At 38.1% G+C, this 25,896-nt stretch overlaps 1 protein-coding gene across 1 annotated transcript in view; it reads left to right on the top strand.

Moving 5' to 3' along the window:
• slc7a11 (solute carrier family 7 member 11) overlaps positions 1–20,835 on the top strand; it is a 34,738-nt gene extending 13,903 nt beyond the window's left edge. The window contains exons 3-12 of the mRNA XM_058397134.1: positions 6,608–6,723; positions 6,983–7,108; positions 10,683–10,782; positions 10,867–10,911; positions 11,206–11,329; positions 12,194–12,297; positions 14,755–14,851; positions 15,254–15,403; positions 16,767–16,944; positions 17,057–20,835. Of these exons, the coding sequence (XP_058253117.1) occupies positions 6,608–6,723; positions 6,983–7,108; positions 10,683–10,782; positions 10,867–10,911; positions 11,206–11,329; positions 12,194–12,297; positions 14,755–14,851; positions 15,254–15,403; positions 16,767–16,944; positions 17,057–17,112 (1,096 nt within the window). The 3' untranslated portion in view covers positions 17,113–20,835. The remainder of the gene's footprint in view (positions 1–6,607; positions 6,724–6,982; positions 7,109–10,682; positions 10,783–10,866; positions 10,912–11,205; positions 11,330–12,193; positions 12,298–14,754; positions 14,852–15,253; positions 15,404–16,766; positions 16,945–17,056) is intronic.
• Positions 20,836–25,896: the final 5,061 nt, after the last annotated feature.

The following is a 25,896-nucleotide window of genomic DNA, read 5'->3' as shown; positions in this document are numbered from 1 at the left end:
TATACACACACACACACAGTCTATACATGCACACACCATACCACCATACACACACACCACACAGTCTATACATGTACACACCATACACACACACCATATACACACACACACACAGTCTATACATGCACACACCATACCACCATACACACACACACACCACACACACACACCACACAGTCTATACATGTACACACCATACACACACACCATATACACACACCACACACACACACACAGTCTATACATGCACACACCATACACACACAGCATACACACACACACAGTCTATACATGCACACACCATATACACACACACAGTCTATACATGCACACACCATACACACATACACACACAGTCTATACATGCACGTACCATACACACACACACACACCATACACACATACACACACAGTCTATACATGCACATACCATACACACACACACCCACCATACACACATATACACACACAGTCTATACATGCACACACCATACACACATACCACACACAGTCTATACATGTACACACACACACCATACACACACACCACACACACACACACACTCTATACATGCACACACCATTCACACATACACACATACCACACACAGTCTATACATGCACACACACACACACACACACACACACATTCTATACATAAGTATAGACTTAAGGCCTTTAATCCTCAATTGCTCAGATGTATAAAATGAGATAAAAATGTAAGTCACTCTGGATAAATGCCAGAAATTTAAATCTTACATAAAAATGGATAAAATGTCCAGTCTGTTCCTCTTTTATTGCGATTATTGGCAAACTGCTTTAGTATAATAGGCTTAAGGATATACAGTTATCGGAAAATAATCAGCATCAGGATGGTAGCAGTGTTTTATTCTGGTTATAAGCGTCGGATTCCGTCCTGACTTCAGCTCATCTGATTTCACTAACAGCCCAGAAATCCAATTAGTGAAATACAGTAAAAGAATGAAGTAAGGAAATTAATGAAAATTGATTCATCTTAAGTAATGGTAGGTTCTCACTGACACTGATTAAGTAGTGGTGGGATTTATTTTCGAACCCAAAGCTGAAACAATTGTCTTTACTAAAGAAAGGCCATAAAACTTACTTCATTCTGCACTGAACAAAAGTTTTATGGCCTTTCTTATATACAGTAGAACCTTGGCATATGAATTTAATTCGATGAGTTAAGAGTTCTTAAGGTATAAATGTGTATTGTGAGACGAATGTTCCCATAAGAATTCAATTCAATTCAATTTATTTTGTATAGCGCCTTTTACAATGAACATTGTCTCAAAGCAGCTTTACAAAAGAAGAAAACAGAGAAAGGGGAGGGGAAAATGAAAAATAATAATAAAAAATAAAAAATAACTAATTAACTAGAAATAAGAATAAATTATTAAATTCTATAATTAGACTATTGTATCCCTAATGAGCAAGCCTGTGGCAATGGTGGCAAGGAAAAACTCCCTGGGATGGAAGGAAGAAACCTTGAGAGGAACCAGGCTCAGAAGGGAACCCATCCTCATTTGGGTGACACTAAACAGAAAATAATGTAACTGTAGCTGATTAATGTCCATTCTACAACAGCAATCAATGACCCATGAGGAACTATTAGGTCATTGTAGTTGCTAAGGTCATTATAAACACTAGTTCTTTGCTGTCACGGGCTGACAGATGAAATGGCAGATCTGTGATGGTGTGAAAGTCACCAAGTGGCTCTGTCCATGGCTGTCTCCTGGTCCACACAGATCCATCCACAGCACCAGTGGGCACCATCAAGCGATGAGACTCTGACCAGGGGTAGGGCAGCGGTCGCACTGGAAACTGGCAAACACTGGGAGCTCAGGAGTGGGGTGTATAGCTCCACAGAGAAGGTAGAGAGAGAAAGAGAAAGATATTAAGTTTCTGATCATGTGATGCTTAAAGACAATGTAGAATTATGTGTAAAGTGCAGGCAGGGACTCCGGCAAGACTAGCTATGACATCATAACTAAAAGGTAGAGCCAGAAGGTCACAGACATGAAGGCTTCCCGGGACATAAAGCATCCAACCACTTCACAGTCTGCAAACCTGAGCGACTTGCGAGGGTAGTAAGATGACAGCATCCAACACATCCCAGTCACCAAACACTCTATGACCATAAACCTTCCAGATCTGCTCCTTTACCTAAGAAAACTATACATTAAAAGCTCGACTAAACAAATACTAATGACTAAGAAATAACATAAATGCAGATAATCCGTTCCAGCCGCCCAAAAATATGACCAATATGACCGATGCGTATGTAAACTGTATGGCTGCTTACAAAGAACTGACCCAAGCCAAGCATTCCATGTCAAGGCTCCTGACAGGAAGTCATGCAACCAAGCTTGTGCTAGTTGGCTTTGCTTGGCTTTCCACTGATGCTAACAAGTTTTGAACGGCTCCCAGACATATGCGCAACTTAGCCGCCGTTCGGTTTGGTTCGGTTCGTTCTTATGCCAAAAATGCTTCATATGCCGATGCAAACTGCTTGCAAAATTTAAATTCTTAAGGCGAAAATTCGTAAGGGAGGGCATTCGTATGCCGAGGTTCCACTGTATATACACCAATTAGGTAGAACATAATGACCACCTGCCTAATATTGTGATGGTCCCCCTTTTTCATCATCAGTAAGCCTTGGCCGCCCATGACCCTGTCACCGGTTCACCACTGTTCCTTCCTTGGACCAGTTTTGATAGATACTGACCACTGCAGACTTGAACACCCCACAAGAGCTGCAGTTTTGGAGATGCTCTGATCCAGTGGTCTAGCCATCACAATTTGGTCCTTCGTCAAACTCGCGCAAATCCTTACACTTGTCCATTTTTCCTGCTTCTAACATCAACTTTGAGGACAAAATGTTGACTTGCTGCCTAATATATCCCACCCACTAACAGGGGCCATGATGAGGAGATACTCAGTCTTATTCACTTCACCTCTCATATATAAACTTAGGAGTACCTGTGCAGCCAATCCCACGGCAGCAGCCTCATGCATAACAACATGGAAATAAAGCTGAAGAGCTTCACTTACATTATATTCACACCAAACAGACAGGCAGAAAATCATCTCTGCAATGGGTTGATTTTCTCCTTATTTTCACACACAGCAGTGTGAACCAGTACACACAAAGCAGTGTGTTTCACAAACATCCAGTGTTAATGAGAGAGCTCAGAGGACTGGAACAAAGGAACCGCTCTGTACACCCGTGTTAAACAGAAAAGCAACTCAACACTCATCCTGGAGGCAGATTTGCTGCAGTCCTGGTGTGAGTCCATTGGCAACACTGACCATATAGCTAAACAAAACTGTTGAGCTGTACAATGAAAAATACTTTGACTTTGACACTGATACAGAATACACTCCATCTCTATAGATGATGTTAACACCTTGTGTAACTCTAGGAGATCTATAATATCATATACTCAGGGCCCACAGCACTAGCTTCTCTCCATCTTCAGTGACACTTCATATAAAGACCGAACAAAAACATGATCACTTTTTTCAAAGAATTTCCTTTTCATTACACTCTTCAGCTTTTCTGCCAAGCTTCATTCATGACTCCTTTGATCACACCATACTGTAAAGAGCAGGAAAAAAGGTGTGTTTTTATATACTTCTATAGAACAGGTAGCTTGATTGAAATGCCTGAGCACAATTATGATCTTTTCACACATTCTACAGGCTTTTGTGGATATCCTGATTTCTAGTACATGTATTATTTTTTGTTGAAAACTGAAGCTCCTGCAAGGGTTTTTTTTTTCTTCAAACGTGCCTGAGGATTATCTAAAACAATATATATATATATATATTAAAGAAAAGCAGATAATTTTCAATTTTTCAATGCCGTCTTTTCATGCCTCTTTGCCTGTTGCTATGTTTTGTTCTCGCAAGTCGGAATTGTGAACAGTGCCAATTATCACCTTTTATTCCACGCAATTATGTCTCATTCTACACGGCAGTTAACACATGAATGACACATTTGTGCAAAAATCACGTGGTAAACACATCCCAGGACATTTTCCAAACCATCGCTTAAACGTCTTTATCGAATCCGTGGTTTGGTTAAAAAAAATATAAAATCCTGAACAGTCTCACTTTATAAACTCAAAGTAAATCAATAAGGCAGGATGTGTAATGCTTTGATTCTTGCGTATTGTGTTTTCACAGCAGCTGTGCACTAAAAGGTGCCGAATAGCCTGTAGCAGAACAGTAATGGTTTTGCATTCAAACCGCAGTGTATTAAACCCGGTAAACAGTTTTTATGAAATAATTTGTACTCGCTGCCGGCTGTGGAAGTGTTGCTTGGAAAATAAAATGAAGTTTTCTTTTTTTCATGGATATATTCTTAACACGTACCACCGAAGCCTCGGGGGCTGTGAAATATGCAACGCAACAATGGAAAAAGGTAGATCTTTTCTAAATGTGTCACCTTAAGAAATAATTAAATGCCACTAGATGTCTTGCCACGCTATTTCAAGCACGTCTGAAAATGGAAACTCAATCAGATCCTCTTTGACACTATTTCCCAATTATAAACGATTATACATATCAGTACACATAACACAATTAGTCTAGCTTCAATGAGTTTGCAGTCGATTACTTGTAACTATCTGTTAAAGAAGAAATTTCTACATCTAAAGCTACTTCCTGTTATTAGCTGACTGGAATGTACCAAAAACACCAGATGGAAAGCTGTCGCTCGTTGGGAATTTACCTGTTTCAGCAAACAAAGCTCCGAGGTTAGGGTTCTGTAGTGTGTAGAATGTTAGAAGGTTAAATCTCAGCACTGTCGGTCTTTCTGAGTAAATTATGTAGCACACAATGGGCTCGTGTTGTATGTTCCCATTTTGTCTCAAAAGATTTTACAATTTTTTTGAAAAAATACCAACAGTACATAATGTTAAATACACAACCATTTTCTAACAGCGTTTTTGACTGACTTACTGCTTGTCTGATGTCAGATGAATTGTTATAAATGCCTGAATTCAAGTAGTTCTATATAAAAAAATAAATAAAAATTAAAAATAATTAAATAAATAAAATACAATTAAAATAACGCAAAATAAAAAAAAACAATAAATAAATAAGAAAAAGTACAATAAAATGATATAAAATTAAAAACATTAAATAAATAAATTATAATAAAGCACATAAATAAATAAATGAACAAAACAATAAATAAATAAATAAAATAAAATAATATAAAAGAATATAAAATTAAAAAACAGTAAATAAATAAATTACAAAAAAAACACATGAATAATAAATAAATAAATAACCCAAAATCTGAAGAAAAGAAAAAAACACAGATGGATATAAGTTGTTTTGGCTCCCACAGCTTTTTTATTCTTTATTAGTAAACCTACATATTGTGATGCATAAAAATGCATTCAAGAATTCTCTTCCCTCATTTATCTTTTTTTTTTTTTTTACCCAATCGAAAAGTAGCATAAACAGGTGAATGTAAACATTGTTCTCAATGTCATGGCTATTTAATATCCCACATGGTGAGTGGTCCATGTTTACAGCCCAGATACCGCTACGTGCTAATCAGTTTATATCAGATGTTCATTAACAGATTAAAGATTAGAATGAAAATGATTACTTTAGGGTTGTGGGTTTGCTTTTTTGGAGGCTGATATACTTAAGGCAGTAATCCTTGCCAAACGTCTTAATATTAAATATGTAAAAAATTTGTTTGGGGTTAAATGTATGAAGTAAACTTTAGCGTGAAGTAAAATAGTGGTGAAAATGTGATATATTAGAAATTTCTGTCATTGGGAAGAATTTTCATATAGATTTGTTTCTCTGTAGCCACATTTTTTTTGGCACCTAGTTTATCTCAGAAGGCTAAATATTTGCATATGCAAATGCAGTGACATCACAACCGTAAACAATAGGAAAATGGATCGTTTGGTTTGCAAATATGGTCTGCTCTGTACGCCTTGGAAAGACAACAGTATTTAAAATGATGTTATTAATTTTTTATATATTATACTGTATCAAAAGCAAACCATATCTACAGCCTCTCTGTGATAAATCTTCCTCTTCTTCTTTGGGCTTTTCCCTTCAGGGGTGGCCACAGCGGATCATCTCTCTCCACCTATCCCTATCTTCTGCATCCTCAACACTTGCACCCACTAGCTTCATATCCTCATTTATTCCATCCATATACCTCCTCTTTGGCCTTCCTCTTTGCCTCCTGCCTGGCAGCTCCATGTCCAACATTCTCCTACCAATATACTCACTCTCCCTCCTCCAAACCATCTTAATCTGTCCTCTGCCTAACTTTGTCCCCCAAACGTCCAACATGAGCCGTCCCTGTGATGTACTCGTTCCTAATCCTGTCCAACCGTGTCACTCCCAAAGAGAACCTCAACATCTTCAGCTCTGCTACCTCCAGCTCTGACTCCTGTCTCTTCTTCAGTGACTTTCTATGATAAATAAAAATAAATAAATAAAAACTGATTAATGAAAGTAAACATTTTGTTCTGCTTAAACCTCAAAACGTGGATAAATCTGTTCATCTTCACTTAACCCACTGTGTCGGTTTTCCTTCTTCCAGGCCTGCAGGAATGGCCGTGATTTCTCTGGCATTCGGACGCTACATTTTGGAGCCAATCTTTATGCCGTGTGGCGTGCCAGAGTTTGCAATCAAGCTTGCTACAGCGATTGGACTGAGTAAGCCTGTAATTTTATAAACATTTATTATAACCTAGCTTTATAATCTAACAGTTAACTTTTCAAACCATATTGCAGATAGATTTCATTCATTTCGAAAATCTGTAACCGTGCTGTCTTTTTATCTGTCTTGGAAATTGAGGAAGTTTTCAATTATCAATTATCTATGAATCAACATAAACAGGAAGTTTGAAATGACTCCTTCCTGTGAGATGTTTGTAGAAGATCAGTGACTTGATTCGCATTCACTGTCTTTCAGCCACGGTTATGTACATTAACAGTATGAGTGTGAGCTGGACAGCCAGGCTGCAGATCTTCCTCACGTTCAGTAAACTTCTCGCCATGGTCATCATCATCGTCCCCGGACTTTATCAGCTGTCCAAAGGTAAACGCCTAACCGCCTATCCGCCTAACTGTTCCGCCCGAACGTCATCGCTTGGCTAATCCCCAGTGAGCAAACTATCACTTTTTTTTCTGACCTTTCACATGAATCTTGTGTCATCTTTGCTTTGCAGGCAAAAAAAAAGTCGTTAAATCTTGACAAATTAGTGATGCATTCCAATTTTAAATTTCCCTAGAAGTGCAAAACACATCAACAACAGCAAATGTTGATTTACAGATGTATTTGAATGTATTTGTTCACAGATGTGCATTTAAATTAAAGGCAGAATTTCCATTTAAGTCAAATACAGATGTTTAAGTTCAAGTCATTAAACAGAAAATAAGCTTCCTGTAGTAGAACGAACATGATATCAATATAACATTAGTAGAATGAACATTACATCAATTCAAGTGCAAAAAACACACAAGAGCCAATCAGAAATCATTCATTTTTCAGTGGAAAAGGGAATAGATGTTATTGAACATTATTGTTATTGGCATTATTGAACAGCACATGCTTGCTGCTGATTGGACGTGGTGTATGAACATCAGCGAGGAAAAAATCACACTTTTTCAGTCCGTCATCAGGCAACATGCTGAAAAACGAATGCTGAAGAGAACAAAGAGAACTTTTTTTCATGAATAACTCTTTTATATGGCTCCTCAGTACGAACAAACTCGATATAATGCACAGCAAAGTTGGCAGAATATCTAAAGAAACATAATCTGACCCTCTGATAAGAACTAAGCATGAAGAAAAGCATGAGTGGATTCATTTAGAGTTGTATTTCCTCTTTGTGTAAACATCCTCCTGCTTTCCATTTCTCTCTCTCTCTCTCTCTCTCTCTCTCTCTCTCTCTCGCTCTTCAGTCAGGAAGTACCTTTTCCTCTTTCAGATAATGTTTCTGATTTCACGTTTTCACTTGTTCTTTTCAGTGTTTGTGGGTTTAATGTTGTGGGTTTATTTTTTTCTGGTGCTTTTAGCTTTGTTGTTCTGTTATTTTATTTACTCTGGTCTTTTTTAACCTTAAGTCTAACTTGGATTTTCTGTTGTGTTTTTATATTTAACTCCTTTTATTTTATTTGTTTGTTTTTGTTATTGTATTTGATGTGCCGTAGTGTTTTGGGTAGAGCTCTTGTGTTTTAAGTTATTTATTTATTTATATATATTTATTTATTTTGTGTGTGTTTTTAGTTTTGTTTAGTTTTCCTGTTGTGTTTTTAAAATTTTCTTTTGAGCTATTTTATTTTATTTTACTTACTTTATTTTATTTTTTATTTTCATTTTTACTGTTTGCTTCATTAATTTTTACTTTTGTTGTGTTTAGGTCTTGTTATTTCCCCTTGTGTTTTTTTTTTCTTCTTTTTTTTAAATATGCATTATTTTATTTTTACTGATGGGTTTTTTTGTTTTTTTTTGTGGTTCCTGTTGTGTTTTTAATCTTTCCATGTGTCTATTTTTGCTTTCCTTTTTCTTAGATTGCAGTTGTCTCTTTGAATTGCTATTGTGTTGTTGGTTTTGTTGCTTCCTCTTTCATTTTGATTTGTTATTTCCTGTGGTACCAGTGTAGAAAGGTGAAAACAACAAAAAACAAACACACAAACACACACACACACACATAAAGAGCTGTTACAGTTACTCCTAGGCAAAACTAATACCAATCTTAGCCTGGGACATGTACAAAACCCAAAAGTATTGAATATTTCTCACTTTCTGGGGGAAATTTGCCGAATACCTTCATGATTTCCCCTTAAATGATATCCTTATGAAATATTTGCATTGCAAGTCTTTGTTTGTTTGCAAGCAGGCATTAAGCAGACCACAGTAGTTCATAATGTCCATTAAATCATCATTAAACCACAGCATAGCACCACAACCTCCATAAAAGGCCACCAGACTCCAGTACCACCACTGACCCCCATTACACAACCATCAGTTCAATTCAATTTATTTGTATAATGCTTTTAACAATGCACATTGTTACAGAAATAAAAAAATGATAAAGATTAAACTTACTATTTATCTCTAACATTTATCACTAATGAGAAGCCTGAGGTGACAGTGGTGAGGAAAAACTCCCTGAAATGATATGAGGAAGAAACCTTGAGAGGAACCAGGCTCAGAAGGGAACCTCATCCTCATTTGGGTGACACTGGACACTAAATAATGTAAATGTAATTAAATAATGTCTGTTCTACAACAGCAACCAAGAGCTCTTGAGGAACTAATAGGTCAGTGTAGTTTCTGAGTTTATTATAGACTTAACACTAATTCCTTTCTGCTGACTGAGGAAATGGCAGTTCAGAGACGACGTGATAGTCTCCAAGTGGTTCTATCCACTGCAGTCCCCTGGGTCACAGACTGTCCACTCAGATCTATCCCCAGCAGCAGTGCGCACCACTAAACCATGAGACTCCAACCAGAGTTACAGCATCTGGATGGATCAGGCAGGTCTGGAAAGAAGCAGTGGTCACACTGGGAACTCAGAACACTGGAGGCTCAAGCATGCTTAAAATTAGTAACCGCTGAGCCATGAGGAGCCTTAACATTGTGATACTGACCTGTATGGAAAACACCAAACAATGTTATTAACCATTACAAACCAATCAAAAGCAACCTCTAATGGTTTTCAGAAGCTTTTTAATGAATGAAAGAACATGTAGAGGTGAAGATGGAAGGGGAAAAAAAATGAAAAGGAAAAGAAAAAATTCACCAGGAGTCATTTTCCTTATGGAAAGGGGGCAGAGTCACATGAGGGTCCTTCAAACCTAACCTTCCTAAAGATACTTGTGTGATTGTTTTGGAGCTCTGCATGGTCCTCCTGGGTTCTTTGGGTTCTTCCCACAGACATTCCCAAAAACATGTTGGTTGGTGCAACATTAATTAACCAGTGAATTGGTGCATGTTGCCGTGTAATGGACTGGAATCCCACTGTGGATGAATTTCCATCTCACATCCAAATAAACTCCTGGATAAAGGAAACGATCTTATCTGTTAGCATACAAATAATCGAATTACTGTAGACGTATTGACTGAAATTTTCTAGAACATGCCTTCTGGCTAAGTGAATCAGAATACACTCGTTTACTTGGCAGTGATACAGCAAAGCGTCATTTTCTTGTTTCGCTTCTCAGGAAATGAATCACATAATGACTCAGATTTAATCGGCTACAATTTCGTACTGTACTTGTGACTTCTTGAGTCATTTATTACTAACTTTAATGATCAGGTTTAGCCGTTTCTGCACAGAGAAGTCTTTATACCGACTAAATGGATATGTATTGCTACTCAAAGCTTGTTTTTTGGTTTTGTTCCAGTTAAATCTAAGGGTTTTGCTGAAAATAAACATGAAATAGAGCCAGAAAATGGAATTAAAAGTGAAAGTTTTTATAATTAAGGTTTATATTTGTATTACATTAAGGTTTTATATTCTTATGTATAAAAATTATGTATTTCACAAGTGCAATGGATGCTGGGTAATGTAATGAACCTGTACGATAGGAATATGGTGTAAATTCCTGGTATTTCTACCAGAATGTCTGTTTCATTCATGAGCTACAATTTCTTCTGTCTGCAGGTGAGACCAAACACTTTCAGAACGCATTTGAGGTGCACTCGGTGAAGCTGTCGGACCTTCCCCTGGCCTTCTACTCAGGGATGTATGCTTACGCTGGCTGGTGAGTTTAACTCAGAGATCATCCATGAGATCATTGAGCTGCTAAAAAAATATCTGAGCTGTTTTTGTTTTTTTTTCTTTACAGGTTCTACTTGAATTTCGTCACAGAGGAAGTGGATCGTCCAGAGAGGTGAGGGCAGGCCGGCATTCGGAGACAAGACAGAGACGCGTCCGTAGCTGGAAGCTTGATCTCGATCCATCAGTATAAACTTGAGACGAAATTGGATTCTCGTCGCTTTAAGAGCTGTAGCATCTTTAAAGTAGCTTTAAAGCATGTAATGTATAGATGTATAGATTCTAATGAAAATATTTCATTAAAACTCCATACTAATAGTGCACTTACTCAAAGGATCGGCTTACTTCATGTCCTGATTGTCTAATTTATATATATATATATATATACATATATTTATTTATTTTCCAGAACCGTCCCATTGGCCATCTGTATCTCCATGGCGATTGTAACCGTATGCTACACGCTGACCAATGTCGCATATTACACCGTGATGTCAGCTGACCAGCTGCTCACTTCGAGTGCTGTTGCTGTGGTGAGTACTACATCGTCATCATCATTACCATCATCATCGTCATCATCATCATCGTCACTGCCCCCGGGTTGCCAGCTCATCTCTGGGAATGTCATCCGGCAGTGTTTCATAATGCAATTTTCTTTCATTTCGCTTTTTTCAGCTTCGTTTCGCAAGTAAACACGTTTGTTGATTTCGCCCCAACAAAAAGTCTGATCACTGTAATCACGCTGCTGTGTACCTGCCTGCATCTCACACACCATTATCCTCCTTCCTGTGTATGTGTGTGTGTGTAGAGAGAGAGAAAGAGAGAGAGAGAGAGAGAGAGAGAGAGAGAGAGACAGACGAGATCTATAATAGAGGACGCCAGAACTTTAAAATCACACTGTACACCACCATTAATGACTGTAATAGCCGACACCTTCCTTCTCCGGAAAGTAAATGTAATTTCATAGAGACGCTCAGGTCTGTGTGTTGCTCTCCTGCTGTAATCATATAGCTCCCGCTGTAACAGACAACGGCAGAGCATGTGTGTGTGTGTGTGTGTGTCTGTGTGTTTGGAGATCTCCAGCTCAGCTCAGGGATGCTCTAAAAGCTTTTTCATCCCATTACACCCACGTAATGCACTCATTTATGGCTGCTCTCGCTCTACACGCTCGCTCACACAGCGAAGATGAAACCTTTTTTTTACCACACCTGTTATTCCTAAACACACACTGCATTCAAAATGGAAGAAAATGGAAAATCAATGTTGTGTTCTTATTTGTTTAAACTAAATATGTTTTCATATCCTTGCTCTCTCTCTCTGTCTCTCTCTCTCTCTCTCTCTCGCTCTCTCGGTCTTTCTCTATTTCTGTCTTTCTCTACTCACATCTCTATTCTCAGACATTTGCTGAAAAAGTTTATGGGAATTTCTCCATCGCGGTTCCCATCTTCGTGGCTCTTTCCTGCTTCGGTTCTATGAACGGATGCACTTTTGCCATCTCCAGGTGAGAGTCAGAATCAACTGCAACAGGATTTGATGTGTATTAATTCTATACTCATTCATATGGACTATAATGTCCCCAGATTTAGACTCTGAGACATCTACATCACCCATAGCTTTCCATCACCTGTCATTTTCCCAATCACCAGTGTGCAAGTTCCCAATAGACCATATTAAGTATTTCGGAGCTTCCGATTGGCTGTCCAGACTAGCGTTTCGATTTGTGAAGAAAATTACTTACTGTTCTGCTGTGATGTTTACAAACAAGAAGGTCATCTAAAACTACTTTCTATTAGATGCTAGATTCTTCTTTGGTCAAAAATTGCTATTGCTACAAAACTACAAAATTCTCAGGCTGTGAGGCTGACATAAAATGAGTCAGGATTTGTTGGATTTCAGTCTGTTTTTCCCTCTGTTGGATAACCTTACACCGAATTTTACTGGTTGAAGATCAAATTTGAGCTGCTTTTTTGAAGAACAAGCACTCGGGGCATCTCAGAGAGCAGAAATGGGTTTGATATCAACATTTACTTTGAAGATACAAACATTTGTGTGGAAAAAAATGAATTGTTTTTTTTTTCTATGAACATATTGCTCCTAGAAGGCTAGAGAAAAACAGAAATTCTTCTGTAACACTACAAATTCTTAAAGTCCTCAGTGTCTACTTTCATATGAGCTTCATATTTACCACCACCAAGATGTGGAACATGACAAAGACATTCAATCATCAACACAGACACAATAAATTTGGCCTTCGGGGAAAAATAGTAGGTGATAGAAAGAAATTTTTCTGTTTCATGACTAAAACTAAACAGTGTGTTAAAATGTTATGTCAATATAATTACCGATTCTGGTGTCTATAATATACAGTGGAACCTCAGCATAAGAATTGAATTTGTTCTGGAAGAGAGTTCTTAAGATGAAAATTTTTATTGTGAACGAATTTTCCCATAAGAAATAATGTAAATGCAGATAATCCGTTCCAGCCGCCCAAAAATATGACCAATATTCCCAATATGAAGTGTATGTAAACTGTATGGCTGCTTACAGAGAACTAACCCAAGCCAAGCATTCCATGTCAAGGCTCCTGACAGGAAGTTGTGCCACCAAGCTTGGGCTAAAAATAGAACAGACCGCCCACGCCACCAATCTGTCAACAAAAAAACACCTGAAAAATCACCTAGCTCTTGAACACAGGCTGAAGGCAACGTTGGTATTGTGGGTTGACTTTCCAAACAGCTTTCACTAACTGAAAAAAAACTGTAAAATACTTCAACTCACTTCCGTTGGCTTTCCACTGATGCTAACAAGTTTTGAACGGCTCCCAGATGTACACGAAACTTAGCCAGTGTTCGGTTCTGTTCGTTCCTATACCGAAAATGCTTCGTATACCGATGCAAACTTCTTGCAAAATTTCAATTCTTAAGATGACAATTCGTAAAGGAGATGTTCCACTGTACAGTGTTCCGAGTTTACAGTTCATGAAATGATCAACTTCTATAGTTTTTCCCCATTTCCATAAGAACCCAAGTAAATGCCTCTCCTCGTGTGAAGCACTATTTTCTTTCCCACAGGCTCAGAATTAGTTTTCATGTCAACGGTTAGCCTTTCTATTTGCAGTGTGTTGAAGTGCAACCTATTGCAGAAGACACCGCATGCCAGAAGGCAACTAGTTCTTGGCGGCAGCTTGGTGTGTCAGATGCTTTTAAACAGATGACGCCTAATGGGATCGTTAAGGAACAGAAACAGTGATCATTATTATCTGGTGCATTAAAAAAGCACAAAATATTCTCTTTAAAGTCTATAATTTAGGGTTATAAATGACTCAGGTTGGCCCGTGATGGACTGGGGTGTGTTTCATGCCTTATGCCTGGTGTTCCTGAGCTAGCATAAAGTAATAACTAAAGACAAGTGCAAGAAGAAGAAGGCTTAATTTTGTCACATATACATTAGAGCACAGTGGAATTCTTTCCTCATATATATCCCATGTTTGGAGGTTGGGGTCAGAGCGTAGGGTCAGCCATGATACAGCACCCCTGGAGCAGGGAGGGTTAAGGGCTCAGGGGCCTTAGCAGTGCCAAGATCTTTCAATCAAGAACCGAGAGCCTTAACCACATGAGCTACCCTATATGTAGAAAGTTAACAAAGATTAGCAAAAGCCTTGTTTACCTTGTTAGCATAAAGCTGAAATATACAAAGAAGCAAAGCTGCATAATCTAGCCTTTTTCATTTCATATTATTCTTTTCATTCCATGTGTTACATCTACATCTTCTGTCCTAATTATACAGTAAACAGGAAGTGAGAAATAAAACATGTTACCTTGGGGACTGAGTAATATCACAGTGTCACAGAGTCTATTTATTAATATCATCTTCATGCCATAAAACACAAAGTGCTGATACTCTTCCTGCTCTTACATTCAGCCTGGTCCTCGTTTTTTTTTTACTCCTTCTTTCCCAGAATGTTTTACGTGGCGTCTCGAGAAGGTCAACTTCCTGAAGTTCTGTCTATGGTGCATGTTCGCCGTCACACTCCGGTAGCTGCTGTAATTGTCCTGGTGAGTCATGCAGGCACTCTGAAGCACTTCCTCTACCTTTTTATCTAAGTTATTTACCATACTCGCACAGTTCATGTGGATCTGGTGCTAGTTGGATGGTTAATCCTGGATTTTTATTATTTCGGTTCATTTTATGATTTTGGTGAGACGTTTTGGTGTTATCACAGGTGAGCTCTGATGTGACCAGCAGGTACAATGGAGGTCAATAGGATGAAAAAAGAATAAACAATTTGATGTAAAATCTTAACATTTTTAAAATTCAAGAACGTCTTTTATTCATTTTCAAATGAACTGAATTTACATTTCAACATCCATCTTGAAAGGAAACCTTTAATATAACCGATAATATTACTAGTATGTCTTAAGGAAATTTTTTCTTCCTCCTGCCCCATCACTCTGTAGTACCCCCTCACCATGCTCCTCCTGTTCGTCGGAGATCTCTACAGCCTGCTGAACTTCATGAGCTTCCTGCGCTGGCTCTTCATCGGCCTGGCCGTGGTCGGACTCATCTACATGCGCTACACACGACCCGAAATGCCACGTCCTTTCAAGGTAGATATTACAATGACATGAACTATATATAGATGCTGAATCTGAATTCTGATTGGTCAGCAGATTTTAAGGTGTTAAAGATTTTATAGTAATAGATCACAGACTTGTTTAATTGACATAAAGGAATAAATAATAATAATAATAATAATAATAAGCACAATTGTTGAGCTGTTTATGTTACATTTATGGAAGGAGTGTCCAGTGTCAGTAAAGTTGGAATGCTAAGTTTTCCCTTCCTTTCTTGGTAATAGTAAAAGCAGGGTGTTTTTAATAGCTTTAAATAATTGTGAATGCTGGTAGCCCAAGTGGTTAAGGCTCTGGGTTGTTGATCAGCTGATCAGGGTTCAAGCCCCAGAACCACTTAGCTGCCACTGTTGGGCCCTTGAGCAAGGCCCCCAACACCCCCTTGCTCCAGGGGCGCTGCATCATGGCTGACCCTGTCCTCTGACCCCAACCTTCTAGAGATGGGATATATGAAGAAAGAATTTCACTATTCTGTAACATACACTGATCAGGCATAACATTATGACCACCTGCCTAATATTGTGTTGGTCCCCCTTTTGCTGCCAAAACAGCCCTGACCTGTCAAGGAATGGACTTCACTTGATCCCTAATGGTGTGATGTGGGGTCTTTCACAGAGATTTTAGCAGCAGAAGGGCCCTTCATGGGCCCCACCTCACAACTTACAGGATACTCACAAGTATACTTTTGACAGATAGTGACCACTGTAGATCGCCACAAGAGCTGCAGTTTTGGAGTTGATCCAGTCGTCTAGACATCACAATTTGGCCCTTTGTTAAACTCCCACATGTCGGATCACATCCCATCATCCAGTCGCTGATTAGGTTCCTCTAAAAGCACACCCTGTAGTGTGTTATTCCTCACTTTAAGATGTTGAGTGTCACATAATGAAAACCGCTGGAGGTGGTGAGGAGGCGGAGACGTGACCATTAAACCAAAAAGCTCCATAATCTCCTAGGTTTGTATTGAAAAGAACTTTAGCATTAGCATGGACTGGCATTAGCATGCTAATCCTAGTCGCTTAACAACGGAACCCATCAAAGTTATTATCTTCCTCTACTTCCTTGATGAAATGGAAAATCAGTAGCGAGTGTCGCAGCTTAAGACGGTGAGGAACTTTATGGACTGCTAGTCATTATAAACTCAATCGACAATCTAATACACAAATATACCCCTGCCCCAGAACGTCGTGATGATCTTAATGATATTAAAATGCAAATGAGTGATCATGATCATGGTGAGAAGAAATTCAAGACTAACGTTAGCTATTATCATTAATGTTAATGTCTTGAGCTGTGCCTAATCTTCTCCTGCGTCTCTCGCTGCGCTTTTCTCCCTCAGGTCCCCATCTTTATCCCGGCGGTTTTCTCTTTCACCTGCTTCTTCATGGTCTTCCTCTCGCTCTACTCCGATCCGGTTAACACAGGGATCGGCTTCGGCATCATGCTCACTGGAATTCCGGCCTACTACATCTTCATCGTTTTCGACAGGAAACCCATGTGGTTCAACAGACTCTCAGGTTTGGGAGAACGATATATATATCGTAACAAGTTCTTGCCCTGACAACACAGATGCCTATTAATATTTAGTGGAATATCTAATATCGCCTTTGCTTCTGTGTCCTTTCGCAGACTCTGTGAACAGATCCTTACAGATCCTCATGGAGGTGGTCCCTGCCGAGAACTGACCTTTCCAGACACCGCTCTTGCATCACTCGGTCTTTCATTTTGTCTCTCTTATAGAACATGCTCCCTTCATCCTGCTCTCATTTTCATTCCTCTTTTATGTTTTATAGAAAACATTCCCCCGAGTGACCGCTTCACAATCTATCACTCCACAAGGGAGGAATGAGAGAGACCTTTCAGTGCTAAAAACAAGAAACTTTCACTCGCTCTCGGTTGTCACAATGCAGTGCTACACAATGCACATTTCAGTTGAGACTTGGATTATTTCCTCTGCATTTTGGAATATCAGATCTTTTTTTTTTGTCATTATCAGATTATCAGAGTAGACAGAACATGGAGTGAGTAAATGTTTGATAATTATTCGTTATAAAAAAAGAAACAGCGTTTCCGTTGTTTTCTTACAAAATGGTCTCAGACCCAAAAAAGTAGCATGTAAAATTCTGTGTTAAAACTTCCAACTAAAAACATGCCAATAATGTTTTTTATGGAAACTCAAAGAACGTTTTATTTATTTATTTATTTATTTTGAATCACAACATACAAGTAAACATTTTGCTAAGTTGACTGTTAGCCAGCTCGGAGATAGCATATGTGCCATGTGCACTTTTTTGGTACATTCCATGGGTTCCTCTGGCATTCTTTCGATATTTAGGAGTTCAAGCTTTGTCAGGACGTTCTACATGAAGTGTTTCATAGGTATGTCAGAGGTATTTCATCTCTGTTGTAAGAATTTTTAACTTCTCTGGGTTCTTCCAGAAGGAAAAGAGAGGTTACAAGGAGTGTTATTCTTGTAACTACAGTAGATTGTATCTCATGTATGCTGGAGGAAAGAAGCTTCCGAAAGGAATTGCTTTCTTAAGATGTTGTACTTGGAACCTTTTGTGAAGGAAAAGTTGCCACACCCACAACCCATTACCCAACCCCAAACTAAACCCTCTGAACCCAACTTCCCACTTCATACCCAACAACCCCAACCTGTTACCCAACAACCCAAACCCATTACCCAACTTCCCACCCCAACCATTACCCAACAACTTCACCCCAACCAATTACTATACAACCCACACCAATACATTTCCTAACAACCTCACTTCACCAATTACCCAACTTCCCAACCCATTACCCAACCCCCAACTTAACCCTCTGACCCAACTTCCCACTTCATTCATTACCCAACAACCCCAACCCATTACCCAACAAATCCAACCCTTTACCCAACTTCCCACAGCAACCGGTACCCAACAACCTCACCCCAACCAATTACCATAAACCACACCAATACATTTCCTAATTACCCAACTTCCCACTCCAACCCATTACCCAAGAACCCCAACCGGTTAATCAACTTCCCACCCAACCATTACCCAAAACCCAACCCAAGCAAATGACCCCAACTTCCCACCCCAAACATTACCCAACAACCCACACCATACACCAAACAACCCCACCCCACCAATTACCCAATGTCCCACCCCAACCTATTACCCAACAACTCAACCCATTACCCAACAAATTTCAAATTTAGTGGTTTCTCCCGAAAGGACAAACTGAAAAATGGTAAAAAAAATCCACAGAAGGGTCTACTTAGGAACTTGTGATGGTCCATTTTCCCCCCAAAATTCATATTTTAAAAGGTTTTCAATGGAACATCTAAAGTTTCCTCCAATGGGAAAAAACTGAAAAACATTTAGAGTTGCAATATTTTTCTAGGAGTGTGCCAAACCCTCAGGTTCTCAGACTCTATATGCTCTGATGACCTTTCCCACAGTTTATCGCAGACATGAGAAAAAACCCCGTAATGAAGTGTTTCTAATACGTTATAGTGCACTGTTGAGAAATAGCTCAAATAAATCTAATTACACTTGTTATATATGACAAGCTCATACACTGGATAAAAGCACTAGCATGACGCTTACGGCTACCGCATTAGCCTAGCTCAGCTGGACATAATTGTGGAGAAAAACAATCAATCCTAGATGTCCTGTGGCGAAAAGCTGAACTCTACTACTTTCTAACACGGATGTGATGAATCGCTAATTAGTCTGATGAAAGAAGAAGAAAAAAATGTGCTTGCTAGCTTCAGTTGTCTGGACGCTAACTTGTAAGGAGAAACGCTAAGTCGCTTTCTCAGTCTTTTCAGCTGTGCTAGCAGTCTGATTGTATCATAACCATCCATCTTTGACCTCCTGGGCAGTTATCCTGACTCTCCAGTGCTATTTAAGTGTTTTATACCTCATAAAGCAATTCCACATGGTCATTATGAGAACTACTGTAGATCAGGTTGAAATTTTGATGTATTGTGTTTTGTAGTGTTGTTAGAGGTTGGGAAATGTGGGCTGTACAGCGTTTCTGGAAGTCACCGGAGATTACGGCTAGGACAGTGTTCGGAGATAAGGATCCATCTACGTTGCGTTTATTTTTATTTTTTTAATTTTCTTAAAATTATACATAAAGACATAAAACAACAATGGCACATTTTTAGCATGCACTAAAATAGGATTTTTAATTTTTTTCATTTAATTTTTCTTATTATTTTAATTTTTTTAATTTAATTTTTTTTTTTACAATTTTACAACTTTAATATTTTTTTCTGTTGTTCATAAAACACTCTAACTTGTACAATCTATACAACAGGGTCCAAAAGTCTGAAAGCACAAATAAAATTCCTGTATAAATTCACTGTATATTGAAACAAAACTTGCGTGATTTTTAAAAACATTTCCGGCATAAATTTTTTTTTTAGACAAAACAAAAACAGATGAACAAATTAGTAATGTATCAGGTATCAGGTTCTAACCCTGATCTTTAATCGCTGTAATCGTTCAGATCAAGCAGATGAAAAAGTAAAAAAAAAAAAAACAACACTTTTTTTGCTTTAAGGTGAAAAACTGATTGAAACATCGATATTTTTCCACATGAAACTCCGACCAATGCAACTACATGGACTTCTCGGCCGCTTTAGACTTTAGAGGACGTCTACCTGTAGCTATTATTGTGTGAATGAATGTGTTTTTAAAATAAATCGATTTTGATATTGACAAGTGAACATTCGAAACTGTATTAAAAGTATTTTAATGTCTAGAATTTTCTATATACGAAGTGTAAAACAATAAGAAAATGTAGGTTGGATTAGTTACTGCTGTATGAAGTAACACTGAATTTTTTTTTTCAATGCACTCGATACTTACTACATTAACACTATTGCTTTAAATTATTTACTAAGACCTTCAGTAGATGTCTATTCGTAGTACTTCGATTAATATGTCTATTTGTACATTTGTATTGTTACACACTCGCTATATACTATTTTATTTAAAACAAATCCTTTCTTTTTTTTCCATCACATTTTTTGTGACAGCAAATAACTCTGTACAGACTCGTAGATTTGTATCCAAGCACATTTTTTTTGTAATATTCTACTGCAAGTCGGACAGGAAATCAATATCTCTGAGACACAACACGGGAGATATCTGGATGAGAATACTGAACATGTTCTCCAGAGGTTGGGGTTTGATAAAAGCAGATGATGTAAGGCTAGTGAAAGTGCTGCATCTGGTAAATGTGGACAAAATGTAATTTAAAGATAAAAAAATATCTGCTGAAATGGATTGTTATAAAATGGTGTTTTTTGATTATTCTTACATCGTCTTGAATAGACTTGTATCGTTCTGTTTACACTTGCTGTATAATTTATAACATGACTAAATAAAAAAATATTTAAATTTGTTGTATTAATTGATCATTTTGTAAAGTTATAAGAATTGACATCAGGTAAATATGGAATGTGAATGTCCTGTGTGTTTACTCACTAAATGTTCACATTTTGACCATGAAATATTTTAAATATTTTTTATTTACTTATTTATTTTTATTATTTTATTTCATTTTATTTCATTTTTTTGGCCATTTAGATATTTTTTAATATATTATAAAATATTGCATGTGATAATATATACTTTTTTTTTTTTAATTAAATAGTTGTTTAAAAATTTAACATGTCAAATGTTACTAGAAACCCCTCAAGCCTATTTTATAATTTTCAGAATATAATGATTTTTGCCCCAAGCAAGATCCTTGACTGTGGTATAACCCACTGTCCCTTTATTTATTTATTTATTTATTGAGATTCAGTCAGTTTGACTCACTTCACAGCAAAACAATTGTAACAGTTAATTAAGTCTATTTAACCGAGTCTAAAAACTCAGTAGATTAGGAAAAGAAACCACAAATTGGAAAAAAGGCTTTGAGAAGATTTAATAGAAATAATTAAACAAACACTTTTAAAATAGATGGCATTTGGCAGACGCCCTTATCCAGAGCAACTTACATTGTTATCTCATTTTATACAGCTGAGCAATTGAGGGTTAAGGGCCTTGCTCAGGGGCCCAGCAGTGGCAGCTTGGGATTCAAACTCACACCTTTCCAATCAGTAGTCCAGCACCTTAGCCACTAAGCTACCACATCCCTAACATGTTAACTTCAAGTTTAACAAATCCAGATTTTATTTATAAATTCTGTATCAATCACTCCTCCAACATTTACACATACTATTACTATGATATAATATTGGTGAAATCGTTTCTATAGTAACGACTCTTTTTCAGAGACTTCTATAATGATCTAAGGCTGCGTCTCAGTCAGCTCCCTTGTTCACTATTCAGGGCGCTGATCAGGGAGTCAGCCATTTTCAATAAAAAAAAACAAATCCATAACTTTTAACTCCCTAAAAAATCCAATAGCTGTCCTACAATCCTGCTTGTAGTATCATGACCGAAATGATTTTTCATAACATGTCAAATAATAATAACACAAACACGATGGGTCACGTGACAGGACATTGAGTCATCAGTGTTCCAATGCGTCGTAAGCCAGGAAGACAGGAAGTTGTAGCTCTGTGGTGAAGACTAGACAGATGGACTGTTGACTGAAATCGCAGGATCTCCAGGCTGCCACTGGCAACCCTCAAACCCTCAGCTGTATAACAAGAGATAAACGTGGATGAGAGTGTCTGCTAAATGCCATAAAAGTAAACGTAAAATGTAAATGATTCGCCACCTAGGGAGCTGATTGAGACGCACCCTACGGCTATTAATTACCATATTTTATCATTTAAATTTTTTTTTTTTGTATTACGACAAGCTGGAATTTTTTCAGCTTATTATCAATCATCAATCATCGACTCTTTATAGCTTTCGCGGAGGTTTTAAACATTAAATGTAAGTATAAATGGATAAAAAGCTCAATTTGTTGCCCTATAATGAAGAAAAATTGCTAACAGGAAAATATTCACCTTTGGGTATTGATAACTTTCTTATAACAACATCCACGGAGTGTTTCATTCCTTACCTATTGATTTGGTCATTGATTTTTTTTCCTTTTTGGTCACTATCTTCATGTTAGCCATGAGAACGCAGAGCATCAGGGACATGTCTGTGTGTGTTTATGGATCTGTGCTGGATCAGGTCTAACACCTCTCAGCAGGAGGAGGCTGAAAAAGCCTTGACCACAGCCTGACCTTGCGTGTATTGAATGGCGCTGGACAAAGAACAGGCAGGTAAATAGCGAGTTGTGTATTGGACATGAAGGGCGATAACGCAGTAAGTGAAAGCATTAAGTGCGTGCTTGCTGTCATGCTGCGGTGTCACTGTACGTCCCTGAGGTCTCGATCGATACATCGGACTATAGAGAAAAGCAGCAGTCGATGAAATAACAGGCAGGAAAGGAGAAAGTCCACTGTGTGTGTGTGTGTGTGTGTGTGTGGAGGGGTGGTTATGGAGTATGAAGGGAATTCGTGGGCAGAAATGATTGATCCAATGCAGTAGGATGATTGTGTTACCCCTTTAATGCCCTGGAACAGATCCTGGGATAGATTCTGAGAGAGAGAGAGAGAGAGAGAGAGAGAGAGAGAGAGAGAGAGAGAGAACGAGGAAGAACAAGAGACAGAGAGTGAGACAAGAAAAGGGGATAGACAAAACAAGAGACAGACACAAAAGTGCGAGTGTGTGAGAGAGACAGAGAGAGAGAGAGAGAGAGAGAGAGAGAGAGAGAGAGAGAGAGAGAGGGACAGAGAAAACCAGAGAGTGAGAGAGAAGAGAAGAGAAGAGAAGAGAAGAGAAGAGAAGAGAAGAGAAGAGAAGAGAAGAGAAGAGAACAAGAGAGACAAAAGAGAGAAAGATGGAAAAAAAGACAGAGTGAGAGAGAAAAGAAGAGAGAGACACAAAAGGACACAAGTGAGTGAGAGAGAGAGAGAGAGAGAGAGAGAGAGAGAGAGAAGATAAAAAAGATGTTGAAACTTTGGAAAGGAGGGAAATGTTTCTTCGCCCACACAGTCATGTCATCCATCTTCATGTCTCTGAGTAATGTTTATGTCTTGCAATCAACAATGCCAAACACACACACACACATACACACACACACACACACACACACACTCAAGTGATGCAGTGTCTTCTATATCACTTGATGCACAGCTCAGGTGACTAGTGTGTGTGTGTGTGTGTGTGTGTGTGTGTGAGACATAGACTTGGTTCTAAGCCAACCTAGCGCACATTACACTGCAGCAGCAACAACTCACTCAGTCACTCACACACTCACACACACACACACACACACACACACACAATTTATTTAGTATGCAGTCCTGCCCTCTTGCTCTTGGATAAGTGCTGATGTGACTGCATTACACAGCACCAGCTAAAGAACAGGTACATGAATCAGGTGCCACTTCACAAAGTTTGTGTGTGTGTGTGTGTGTGTGTGTGTAAAACCCTTTCAGAATGCCTGTCAGGTTAGCTTATATTAGCTAGCTACTAGTGTACACAGTGAAGATGTCAAAAGAACACTATATATCCATGTATAATGTAAATTTACAAATATGTACTAAACACACTCATGTTTCTACACAAGGACTAAAAGATACACTCATATGTCCATATATGGAATAAAACCACAGCATGTTTCTATATATTGACTAAAAGGAATGTCCATATATATATAAATATAGGCCACAGATTTCTACAGTATATGAACTAAATGACACACACATTTTCCTTATATGGATGCTAAGATACATACATATTTCCATATATGGACCAAAAGACACACCCATCACCATCTATGGACTACAGACACACAATGTTTTCATATACTGACTAAAAGATATGCCCATATCCATATATGAGCTAAAAGACACGCCCTTATATCCATACATGACACACCCCCAAGTCTACATATGAACTAACAGACACACCCCCAAGTCCATATATGAGCTAAAATACATGCCCTTATATCCATATATGAGCTAATAGACACACCCCCAAGTCTACATATGAAATAAAAGACACACCCCCAAGTCCATGTGAGTTAAAAGACATGCCCTTATATCCATATATGAGCTAAAAGACACACTCCCAAGTCCATATATGAATTAAAAGACACGCCCTTATATCCATATATGAGCTAAAAGACACACTCCCAAGTCCATATATGAGTTAAAAGACACGCCCTTATATCCATATATGAGCTAAAAGACACACCCCCAAGTCTACATATGAACTAAAAGACACACTTCCAAGTCCAAATATGAGCTAAAGGACAAGTCCTTTTGTTTATGTATAAGCCAAAAGACACGCCCCCATGTACATATATAAGCTAAAAGATAGACCCCTATGTTTTATATGAGCTGCAAGACATGCCCCTATGTCCAAATATGAGCTAAAAGACACACCCCATGTTCATATATGAGCTAAAAGACATGCCCCTATGTCCAAATATGAGCTAAAAGACACACCCCATGTCCATATATGAGCTAAAAGACATGCAGCAATGTCCAAATATAAGCTAAAAGACATGCCCCCAAGTCCAAATATGAGCAATAAGACACACCCCTATGATGAAATATGAGCTAAAAGACATGCAGCAATGTCCAAATATAAGCTAAAAGACATGCGCCCAAGTTCAATTATGAGCTAAAAGACATGTCCCTATGTCCAAATATGAACTAAAATACACGTCCGTATGACCAAATGTGAGCTAAATGACACACCCCTATGCCCGTATATGAGTTAAAAGTCAAGCCTCTATGTCCATATAAGAATATACAAACAAATTCATATATTGACACAAGCCTATTTCCATATATGAGTAAAAATCCTTGCCCATACTTCCATACCTGGACTAACAGACACATCTATATTTACCATATACAGACTAAAAGATCACCATATCACCAACCTGTCACCATGTATAGATGGAATAGGAAACAAACATTTTCATATATGATGTAAAGGACACGTGTATTCTCATAAATAGATTAAAAATGACAGTTTTCCTCTCACATGGACCAAAAGTTCCAAGTAAATGCACAGCATGTAGGCCATATATGGACAAAAACACAACACTCAGAAGCACTTCTGTAGTCTGTGATCTGCAGAGAAACTCTTTTGGACGTGATCCTAAATCATGTTTACCTCAGAATTATGATTTATATATCCACCCTGAAAAACATGGCTCATTTACAGCAAATAAACAACTTGATGTCAGCTGAAAAAAAATGTGTTTCGTTAAGCTAATTGGTGCGTCTGTGTCGTTTTATGCACAGCTTTCCTAACACCTGCCTTCAGCTTTATAGAAAATAAAGTGACAAGAACTAAATTGCTAAATTGATTTTAGCCGTAGCAAGCATCCGGTTATTTTGTGATGCAAACAAAACAGCGAAGCTTAGTAACTTTTAGCTAATTATTGAGTTTATACTAGTGTTTAGACATCAACTAATGTTACCTCACCAC

This window comes from Hemibagrus wyckioides, linkage group LG08 (genome assembly GCF_019097595.1).
Source record: "Hemibagrus wyckioides isolate EC202008001 linkage group LG08, SWU_Hwy_1.0, whole genome shotgun sequence".
Classification (NCBI taxonomy): domain Eukaryota; kingdom Metazoa; phylum Chordata; class Actinopteri; order Siluriformes; family Bagridae; genus Hemibagrus; species Hemibagrus wyckioides.
This window is presented reverse-complemented; position numbering and strand designations above follow the sequence as displayed.